This window comes from Sparus aurata, chromosome 2 (assembly GCF_900880675.1).
Source record: "Sparus aurata chromosome 2, fSpaAur1.1, whole genome shotgun sequence".
Lineage (NCBI taxonomy): Eukaryota > Metazoa > Chordata > Actinopteri > Spariformes > Sparidae > Sparus > Sparus aurata.
Genome location: NC_044188.1, coordinates 11519249 through 11530782, shown reverse-complemented (window position 1 = coordinate 11530782; position 11534 = coordinate 11519249). Strand labels below are relative to the sequence as shown.

The following is an 11534-nucleotide window of genomic DNA, read 5'->3' as shown; positions in this document are numbered from 1 at the left end:
GAAGCTGGATTTACATCAGTAATTTGGACACATGAGTACAAATGCTGCATATCTGTTGAATGTGTAATTAAACTACGGGTTGCTAATACAACTCCTCGGACTGCCCACAATGGCCATACAAATGTAAATGCAGGTTTATATGTTAAATATTCTGTTAATATTCAAGATTTTCTATTAGGAGCAAATTCAAATAAAAGAGAATGAAACCAACACTCAGTCAGTCTGTCTCTGAATACCGCCTGGAGCTGCTCTGTGAATTTCTAAAAGGTGACTTTAACTTTTAAAAAGTCATAAGAGCATCTCCTGTCATGACTTTTTTCTGTTGCCAAGTTTTCCCAGCTCATTTTGGCAATCAGACTTCCAGCTCGCAACCAAATCCAGCAAATTGAAGCACAAATCTCAGTACTATTTTTAATAAGAGTGACTCACACTCATCTTTCATTGGTGGCATTTAACTGAGCTGAACTCAGTATAAGCTGATTTGTGTAAGTTGACTCTCTGAACCTTAAATTAAATCAGTCATGTTTTTCTCTCCACCTAGAGTTAAAAGTCTAAATTTGAATCTCCATAGAAACTGATTCTCTGAAAAAAAAGAGAGAAGAAAAGGTAATTAAAGGGTTGAAGCTTATTCACACATTACACACAAAACGCTTCAAGCTACGTGCCAATCACGCGTTAGCGTCGATAAGCTCAGACTTTCTTCCCGTCCTCCGGTTCCACTTTCTGTCCCACAGTTTGCGGTGATTAATGATTGGAAATAATCTCCTCTTGTGAGACATTTACAGTCAAGTGGGCACCGTCATTAAGAAAAGTTATTTGGATTTACCCCACAACAACCCCTGAAGACCTTAACAGTGTGTTCTGGCGTTGTACACACAACAGCGTTCTCTGTTCTCCTATCAACACTAATTGGACCAGCACTAACACACACGATCCACCACGGACCGGCTGCACTGATGCTGTACCTACACTTGGGCATATGCTGCATTCATATTGTATCACACAAACAACAGATGCTGACAGGGGGGGAAACCATGTCAAGTTCTTGTTGAAAGATCTTTGTTTTTTTTGTTTTTTTTTCTGCAGGCATCAGAATCCTCCACTTTGAATTTTCTAATGTGTGCAAATTAGGAATAGTTTGACATTTTGACAAATATGCTGTACTGTAATGAGACAGTTAACTCAGCTCGGAGACTTGGGAAGAAGGGAAACATCTACTTTGCTTGCCATGCTCATTCACGTCACCAACCAGTTCAATACGATTATAGGATTACAGAGATGTTCATGATAAACTGTACCGTAATGACAACTGTATCCATTAAATTCGGTATACACAACATTACAGAACATACTTTGGCTGACATATGTCAATGTTTGCTTGGTTTACAGGCTCTAGATTAGCCTATATCCAATGAAGAAGCAATTTTTCAGAAAACCTGATTTTCCGAGTCACAATCTCAGTGGAATGATGACGTGAATGGTTCGGCATTTGGGGAAACAGGCCGACATTTGTTGGCTTTCTCGCTCAGAGTTACATGAGAAGACCATTATGGTTCGCAAAACTTTCCAAAGGTTACGAACTCTTCCTACCAACATCTCAAAAGCTCACTGATAGAGCTGCTGAGTCATTTGCTGGTGACTATTCTTGTATTCCCTTACAGTGAGCACAATGGAAAAAAAGAAAAGGCCCACTAGTTTTCTTGTGATATCAACAATCTATTATTTTATTGTCAAATAAAATCAATCAATCAATGCAGCTGAAACTGATTGTTAAGCCAGGTCAAGTCAATGTTAATTATATAATGCCAATTCACCACAAAAGTTATCTCATGAAACTTTTCAAAGACCTACTTTTTTAATCAATTAGAGTCCAAAGCTAATCACCCTCTAAAGCTGTTTGTTGTCTTGCCCCAGAGCGAGAATTAGGAGACAATTAGCTTAGCTTAACAAAAGAGTGATAATGTGGAAACGGTTAGCTTGGCTCTGTCCAAAGGCTAAAACAGACCTGAGCATCTCTAAAGTTCACTGACTTATTTGTTTTCTTGTAGAGAGTTGGATAGGCAATAGACCCTACTGTCATATTTTCCGTTAGCTGAAGCTAACTGTGAAATTGGAGCCAGGACAGTGTTAGCTTATAGCTCAGCATTAAAACTTGAAACACAAAAACAGCGAGCCTGGCGATGTCCAAAGGCAACGAAATCCACCTGGACCGCTCAAGCTCGCTATCATGTTTTAATGCTGGGAGCTAAAGTGAGCACATGCTTGTGTTAGCTTAGCATCAAGGGTATATTGTCTTAGTCTTTAGGTAAAATCAATCTGACTCGCCTACAAAGGTTTTTAAAGTTCACCGATTGAGTAATTTCCCTTCTTGTTACTGTCATCTTGTCCATTAGCTAGCTGAGGCTAACTGCTAAGCTAGAGTCAAAAAAAAGTTAGCTTAACGCTAGCTCGGCATCAAGTCTTGAAATGGGAGCTAGATTGGTCTAAAGTGGACAAAATCCACCTGGACCTAAAGCTCACAAACTTCTCTGCTCGCCTTATTTCTTAGAGTTAGCATTAGGTTGGGTGGTGGTTAGCTTAGCTTAGCACAGAGAGTGGAAAAGGGAAAACAGCTAGCCTGGCCCAGTCGAAAGTTTAAAAAAACCTCAGACTAACAGCGCCTCAAAAACTTAGCCTAGCCTACTGTACACTTTATATCTCATTAATTTAAATGTGAAACAAGTTTTTACAGACGAAATGGATTGAATCGTGACCTTCAGAGGTGCTAGTCAGACAGAGCCAGTCTAGCTGTGTCCAGTCTTTAAGCTAAGCTAATCTAGGCTGAGCCAACAGTAGGTCCAGCTTTAGCGTGTGTTTAGCTAACAAACAGATATAAGAACTGTAGGTCTATTGATTGTGTCGTTGACATTAACTCTCCGCCAGAAACTAAATAATTTCATAAAATGTTGGACTATTCCCTTAAATATGAGCAGGATGTAGCAAGGAAATGGTGTCTTGTTCGTTCTTCTTCTGTTTCCTCTGATATGACGTGAACATGGCATTACACTTTGCCCACAGTTTCCCAGCTTCACTGTCTCATTATCAAAGGTTAATGGAACAGCTGGACCTTCCAGCGTTGGCTTCGCCCGCTCAGCAGTCCGGCTCACTCCAACCTTTGTAAAGTTTTTCACATTTACCTGCTTTGAACCCATCCCTGCTTGATTTTATAATTTTTTTCCTTTAGCACATTAGCACATCACATCATCCCATTAGCAGGAGTCTGACACTGTTTATATAGAGTCATCATATTCCAAGAGTCTTCATGTTCACATGCCCGCCCTGAATTACAACGGCTCCATCAATTTTTCCTGATTGTGCTGTCTGCTAAGCTTAATGTATAGCCCACAGACAGACTCATATGCATATTGATTAGAATGGAAATGACAGGACAATTATTCTTTCAGCTGAGGACAAAAACACCGCCCCGAAATATTAAGAACACAGCTGCATCCTCCTCGCTGAGATTTCATGTCTCTTACAGTTTATAAAGAGAAAACTTTTTAATGGCAGCAAAACAAATAGTGCTTACAAAGACGCAACATGACTTTGAATATGCTAAAATATAATAAAATATGCGCTGTCAAGAGCTACATAAGCAGCATTGCAAATTTGTAGGCGCACAAATCACGGCTACTTCACTCCGGCTCCCCCACAGCTATTATCATTATGGAGGGCAAAGCAGCAGGATCCAAAGGTTAATGTCCACACCATTAGAGAGTGACAGAGCATGCGTTTATCCCTGTTGGTTTAATTAAATTACAGGGAACTCATAAAAAAGGGGATTTATCCCGAACAAACAGTTGCTGCAGTCCTAATGGGACACTACCTTCCAGCTCAGCTGATTTATCCCCATCACGTTTCAAAGTGGGTCGTCTTGTCACGGAGTTTGTCATGGCCTACTTAACAGTACAAGAACTCATAATTAGATCATTTGTCAAGCCAGCTGATTGCTTTGCTTGTTCTTTTTTTTTTCATGGTGTACAGACGAGGAAGACATCCCGCTTTTTCCTTGGTCGCTCAGAGACTCATCGATCTTACCTCCCACGATACAGTAAACTGTAAAATATATAGGCGCTGTGTGAATCTCCCTGCCCTTCATAAAGCTGACATGAGGGGAAACAGGCTCATGCTGGAGCTTGTGAGCAATAAAACAAAACCAATCCTGGCAAGAGCTACTGGCCCACACTGGACAGGTGGGCTTGGAGATGCAGTATGAGGCTTCAGAAAATGAGATTAAAAACAAAAAAATGGTGATTAGACACCCTCTAGTGGAGGATCATTACAAAAACATCACAGCCATCGACACACAAAACTCACTTTCATCCCCTGTGCTCCCACATCAATCCTCAAAACTGACGGAAACTCCCGAGTGTGTGAATTTGAAATACCAATATTCATATTGAACAGCTCCACTTTTTGTACGGTCTACATCCCCTCCGGTTATGAAACAGCATAAATGTGTGTGTGCCAGTTACAGTACATGCAGTCTGATGAATTAATCCTTTTCATTTCTTTGCAATTTCCCCATCACGCTGGAGATAACCAGTGTCCTTCAGTTTCATGTGGACTGGACGGCCACTCAGAGGATGCTCTGAGCTGCAGGCAAGTGTCTGCTGTTGGAAGACACGACCTCTCGTTCTCTGGTTTTCATATCTCACAAGCTTTAATAGTCACAATAAATGCATGCGTGACATAAAAAAGGAAAAATGGCACAAGTATACACAGCAGCAATCATTCTCCTCCTCGTGGAAATGTACAAACTTTCTCAGAACAGTTGCCACAGTAGATTTAACATGGTTACATGTATTAAAGCTAAATAAACTCCCCTGACATTAACAAGCAAACAACGCAGAGAAGTTACAAGATTCATCCGCTCACTCTCTCGGTATCATTTGCATTTTGCGTCGTACCTTCAGAGCGCAGGACTCGTTTCGCATCTGGAATTTAATCACGTACACATGCACTTCTACATAAAACATGCAACATTTCACACATCTGCTGCTTGGAAAATCGTTACAAAAAGTGCAATCCACTGTCTGTGTCATGCACGTTCATGATTCATACAGAGATGTAGGTGTATTTTTATGGACTGCAGGTAAAATAAACATGAGGCACTTGAATCAAAGAAGATTTACTCCGCAACAAAGAGACACACAAATGTAAGCATTCAAATTTGTTGCCACTGTGAATCTTCTCTGCTCAAGGCTGCAGCCTAAAGAAAAAGTTCGACATTTTGGGAAAATACGCTTATTCGGTGTCTTGCAGAGAGTTAGATGAGAAGGTCGATGCCAATGTCACGTCCAAACATGTAGGCAGGTTAGCTTAGCGTAGCTTAAATACTGGAAAAAAAAAGGGGAAACAGCTAGCCTAGCTCCGTCCAATGGTAAGTTCACCTAGCAACACTTCTAAAGCTCAATAATTAACACTCTTGTCTTGTTTGTTTAATATAAACAAATGCGAAATTTAGAATTAATCATTAATAGAAATTCTTTTCTAGACAATTTAATTGCAAGTACCGACTTCTGTACAACTGTATTTCCCAAAATGTCAAGCTATTCTTTTAAAATGACAACTGAATATGTTTCTTTCTTTTAGAGCTGCAACAATTTCAACTATTAAATTGATCATTTCTGATAAGCAATTGATCGTTTTGAGTACATTGAACACACAGGGGGAAAAAAAGTCACAATTCTCTGATTCCAACATCTTAACTACGACTATCATCTGACGTCTTTGACTATTTTTTGTGTCTTTGACAACATCCTGGGCTTTGGGATTCATTGACCAATTTCTTTGCACCATATAAAGGTAGAGAAAATAACTGACAGATTAATCAATAAAGCAAATAATAATTAGTTGCAGCTCTACTTTCTTAAGTGCATTATTCAGACTTCACCTTCCATATCTGCTAACAGTCCGTGAAGGATTGGAAAGAAACATTAAGTGCTTCAATCGATAGTTTCATTCGGTACAGCAGAGTCCTACATATGTACATTATGCACCTCCACCAGTATGTGAATGCCCCCCCGTCAAACTCATTAATTCAGTCATCATCACCGGCTGCTGCTAGCTTAGCCGCTTGAGTTTCCGATAAAAGGTTGCCGCCATCAAAATGGCTGCCACCCCTATCACAATGAGGACAGCCACAGTAATCCCGAGGCCAACAGACGCGCCCTTGCCATCAGACTGGCCAGCAAACAGCGCTGTGCACAAACGAGAGTGACACCATTATGGGATGTTTAATTCCAGCAGACAACAGAAGACATTATGACTCGCTGCAGATAAGAGGGTGCTTTTCATTTCTGGAGGAATCTAATTAGTAATAAGAAAAAAAATTTTGTGAGTGGCAGTCAAGCTAATATATAACATACTCACCCTCTTCTTTGGAGACAATGGCTGCAAGAAAGACAAGAAGAAGAGTCCGGATTTCATTATGAGGGATATTATATCCAAAAATGTTATATTTGACAAAATGAATTGAATCATAGAGAGAAAGAGAGAAAAAATGCTGTGATTAGTTTTTTTAACGTGTATTAACTACATGTGGGCGGTACTTTTACAACCTGTCTGGTTTATTTATGTGATCTTATGTATTATAATGTTTGTGATGTCAACCTGTGCTATGACTGGATTTGTTTTATTTTGTATCTTAATCTATATATATTGCTTCTCTATTTGAAGGAAAAGTTCGCTAAAAAGGAGAATTTTGTCTGATTTTTGGCTGAATTTGAATTTTTGGGTGAACTGTTCCTTTAAGCTCTTTTTAAAAGAGGTATACTCTGTCTTCTTTCAGCTCTATTGCAGGGAGTTAGATACAAAAGGTACGCTTAATATACATCCACAGCCATCACCTCATTAGCTTAGCTGAGCATAAACACTGGGAACAGGTGGGAACAGCTAGCCTGCCTCAGTCCCAAAACAATCCATAGAAGTAACCCTGACAACTACCTGTGAACATATTGTCTCTGTCATGTAGGCGTACAGTTTCTGCCCATTTTCAGTCTTTGTGCTAAGCTAAGCTAATTGGCTGTAGCTTCATATTTGTCTTGCAGACATCACAGGGGTACCAATCGTCTCAGCTAACTCTAAACAAGAAAGTGGATAAGTGTATTTATTTTATCTAAGTGTCAAACTATTCCTTTAATGATTCATATCACGACCCCCTGAGATGTTTGTGTTTCTCTACATGGCTTGTTCTGCTCTGTGGTGTTTATTTGATGATGTCTGACACAGATACTAGTGTTGCTTTATTAACTCTACTGGTTTCTTTAATTACAGTGTGCTTATCTTTTGTCTTTAACTACCAATTTGCACAAAAAGGGGACATACGGGTTTCTGTCTTGGTCCTTATAGCCACCGTGAGCACAGACGGCTCAGTGATGCCCTCCTGGACGACCGTGGACTCCACGCCCCTCCTCCTCCTCCTGTTGTTGCATTGCTGTGGATCAAACCAGACGGAGAGACACGCCAGAGTTGATCATCTGGTTGTGGGTAACTGGAGACTTCTGCTTGACATGCATGTGCGGCCTTCCTACCTTGAAGGTGTTGCAGGTGCTGCGCTCGCAGAGTCGGGTGATGCAGTGCAGATAGTAGGTGGAGAGGGTCTCATTCTGCTGCTCGATGAAGCGAAACGCCGGGAAGTGGAAGCGTGCCTTTTGGCTGTCCCCGTTCTCCAGCATGGTGGTGAGTTGATCTATGGAGCACCTTTCAATAGAAGGCGAACCTCACAAGTGCCCCGTTTGCACATCACATACAGGCAGTGTATTAATGAAAGAAACGTGGGGAGATGAAATCAAGACTCCCTTTGGATTTAAAGTTAGCTGAGCTGCACTTATTGCGAGAGAGGAAAACCTGTAGATACGTGTAAAGGTTTAAATTTGAAGCGGGACTGCTGAAGCGAGAGACAGAACCCATTATCAATCCTGGAAAGACTGGGTGAAATCCAAGTGGTACCATTAGTAGGCAGCTCATGCTGTTTTTTGACAGAACTTCGTGAGGTGTTTTTGTGACTTACGAGACAAAGAGATTAAAGAAGGTGGAGTTGGTGGGCTGCGGATTCACCGAGGCGTAGCACCGGTCCAGAAGAACGAGGTACCTGTGGAGAAAGAATGAGGTCCCCAGCACCGAGTCAGAGACTCCGGGTCACAGGTGGAATCCTCAAATTTACAATCTATCAAGACACAGTAGTGTTTGGAGACTACGAGAGCTGGAATACATCTTTTTTTTTATTTAGACGAGTGGTTTTCAAAGCCTGAGACTGTGGCAACCTCCTCCAAGCTTACATGTTTAATTTTGCTCAATTCCTGGATGCCTATGGGGTCACGAGTATGTCGTCTGACCCTCTAGGCACTCAACAATGGAGCTACGATGGCCTGATATCAATGTTTGACTTCAGCGAGTACATTAAAAAGGTCTGTCCTCAAAACTACTATCACTCTGAACTGTCTTTTAACCAAATCACACGCATTGAGGCTTTTCTGTGTGATCTCCTCTTTCCTTCCATTCCCCGATCCTCCCCTGAAACTATCTGGAGCCCGTCTCCCACTTTGAAAACCTCTGATCTAGACTCAGCCGTCCATACATGACAGACATTCCGGACCTGTTTCTTTTTCTTTCTTTTTTTTTATATCAAACTGCTGAAAGTCAACCTGCTCACAAGCTCTTTTTTTTAATCATTTTTATCCATTTTCTTATAGTGAAAGCAACTTTTTGTTAGGTTGGTTTTGAAGTAGATCCTTGATGACTGCAGCGCGGAGACAGAAGCGAGCGCCTGCTGAGAGCGAACACGTAAAATCACAACGGGCTGGTTTCAGTCTATTATTTTGTGTGTGCGTCGATTTTCCTTACAATCATTTTCCTCCGTTATCTGCAGTTGTAAATGTGAAACCAAACTCTTCTCTAACATTCTCGCGTACGAACAGAGAGATTTCTTCCTGCTCCACTTTGGGGTTTTTTATTTTTTTTTTCAAATTGTTTCCATCTTAGCCAGGCTGCTATTTTTTCATCCATATGTTGTTAATTTGAGTTCCTGATTGATTCTGGAAATTTCAAACATTTTGAAATTCAAAAGTATGCTCTGAAGTAAAGGTTGTTTCTTTGTGAGAAAATGTGAGATGGATCAATACTCTGATTGGCTCTTTGCACTCACTTGAACAATAGGTTTTTCCCTATCATTATAATTTTTGCATCAGTCAAGTTCTTTTGGGCACCATCTCAGCAAAAGAGCCCATTTTCTGTACGGGGGTGTTATAATGGTCCACAATTAGGTCAACCTTCCACTAACCTGTGACAAAAAACTGACTCTGCTGTAAGTAAGAGTGAGTTCTAAAGCAAAAACTGCTGAAAATTAAATTGCTTTCTCTAATCTTTATTTTATTGATTAAATATTAGATCATTAGACCTCTCTGGGCTTCTCGCAGTTGTTTAAACAAAATCGTGTGAGTGCAACTTCTAACTTTGTTGTGAAGCGCCACACAACCCAAAAATGTGTTCACATCTGGTTCAATCGTTTTTTTTCTAAACCTTACATGTTACTCCTACTAAATTATTTGCAGAGTACAAAATAAAACATTTCTCCCCTGAAATGTAGTGGAGTATAAGTGTAAAGTAGCCTTAAATGGAAATGTTCGCGTTAAGTACAGGTATTTTCTTGATTAAAAAAAACAGGTCCAGGTCAGAATAACACAAAGAAAAGGCTGCAGGTGTCAGATAACATCAAGCGGTTCTTACTGGGATGTCAGGTTGGATGCGACCACCTGAACGTAGATGTCTGTTCTCAGCTCGAGGCCCAGACGTGGCATGGTCAGGGGCTTGGTGTAATTTATATCCTGGCAAAGGAAGAGAAGATGAACGGTTATGCAAGCTATAAAATCTTCTGGAGTTACAGCTTTACGTCAGTGCCAGGGCGGAAATGAGGGTATGATGTGAGAAATGGTGTACTGTGGCACCTGGTACAAGGACATGCTGAGGGTGCTGATGAAGCTCCCATTGTTGTCCTTCAAGGCAATGGAGGAGGATGACCTGCGAGGAAGAAAGGGGTGAGATCACACTTGGCCACGCTGGTGAAACTTAAGTCTTAATGTATTTTTTAACCCACATGTCAGAACTTACACGTCCACCTGGGTGTTGTTGATCAGGTACTCCAGAGGGTAAGCACATGAGTAGTAATACTTGAGCTCTGCATTGTAGGTGATTGTCCCGATGGTGGGGTCGAAGGATCGGATCACCCCGCTGACGTTGACCGTTTGGATGTTGGAGAAGTCGGAGAATATTCCAGTCCCCGGCGCGCTCGTGGTCTGAGGAATTATTCAAACGGAGACATGATTATTTAAGAAATGGTTAAAAATCGATGTCCACAAACGCCTCTGACACGGCAGGCAGCGGTGATGAAATCACAGCCAGAAAAGTGGAGCAACTTTGAGGCTGGTGGGATTGCCTGTGTCTGTGTAACATTAAGTCAAGAGCAGACTGATTCTCCTCATGCATGTCTGGCAGAAAATCTCTCGCTCTTCTTCTTCTTCTTACCTAGCCCAGAAACACAGCACTCGATTTCCTAAATCTGCTCTCACTCTCCTCAGCTAAAGGTCAACAAGTCCCTTCCCTCACGGCTTCAAATCAGGACACTTCATTGACGCAACACTCACCAAGAAGTTGCTCCCGCAGGCGTTTCCCTCTCTGATTGGGAAGGTGAATCTCACCACAGGGGGAGTCACCGAGGTGTCCAGTGTCCCCCGACAGTCCTCATCATCGAAGATGCGATTGAGGATCAGCAGGCTCTTGTTGTAGCCGGTGTAGATAACCGGGCAGACTTGGATCGCGAGGTTGATGGCAGATGTGCCACAAACCACAGAGATATCAGTGGGTTCTGATGATAAGATCAAGTTGTTATCGATATTTTATATACATTTCTCTAATCCAAACTAATCAGATTGTTGAATATTGTGTAATTTCATATTTAGATACATTCACATTGATCGGCAACTCTGTCTCCTATGTTTACACATCTCTAACAGTGTAATTAACACTCTTTTAAGTGTGTTAATTAGATATCTGACTTAAACTAAAATCAATACAGCCTCCCTAAAGGTCTACATCTGAACTAAATCAATATGACCTCTTTAACACAAAACAAAAAGTGTGAGCACAAAGGTCACGGCCGTCTCACCTGGTCGTCTGGCGTACGCTCCGCAGTCCGATAAGTTGAGGGCCTCTCGGCCCGCAATACAAAGGGAGGTCAGGATAAGGAAGCTGAAAAAAGCCATCTCACTGTTCTGCCCTGTGTGAGAAAGCTGAGGCAAACACACAGATGTATGATACAGAAAACAAATCTTAATGAATCCAGCTCAATGCAGAAGGAGAAATCTATAAATCCAGTCAGAAAGGTCCACATTTAGATGCTTAATCCAGAGCTGTCAATCATGAAACTGTTTGCATCTTAGCCGGGATCTTACCTCCTACGTCTCTTTGCTGGTTTATGATAAGAGAGCAGGCGGCTG

General features: G+C 41.3%; 1 protein-coding gene across 1 annotated transcript; it reads right to left on the bottom strand.

The window, feature by feature from the left end:
* Positions 1 to 4680: 4680 nt before the first annotated feature.
* Positions 4681 to 11398, bottom strand: LOC115596861 (zona pellucida-like domain-containing protein 1). The gene is made up of 10 exons (XM_030442293.1): positions 11204 to 11398; positions 10683 to 10903; positions 10150 to 10334; positions 9987 to 10059; positions 9769 to 9866; positions 8054 to 8134; positions 7575 to 7743; positions 7369 to 7477; positions 6415 to 6435; positions 4681 to 6242 (listed from the first exon to the last, which is right to left on the bottom strand). Exons 1-10 carry the CDS (start codon positions 11298 to 11300, stop codon positions 6106 to 6108), a joined length of 1191 nt encoding a protein of 396 aa, XP_030298153.1. The 5' UTR covers positions 11301 to 11398; the 3' UTR covers positions 4681 to 6105.
* Positions 11399 to 11534: the final 136 nt, after the last annotated feature.

Coding starts and splice junctions, on each gene's coding strand:
- LOC115596861 (XM_030442293.1), bottom strand. CDS start 11,300: ATGGCTTTTTTCAGCTTCCTTATCCTGACCTCCCTTTGTATTGCGGGC. Junction 7,478..7,574: donor GCACCTGCAACACCTTCAAG/GTAGGAAGGCCG, acceptor TTTGATCCACAG/CAATGCAACAACAGGAGGAG. Junction 6,436..7,368: donor AAGGACCAAGACAGAAACCC/GTATGTCCCCTT, acceptor TCTTTCTTGCAG/CCATTGTCTCCAAAGAAGAG.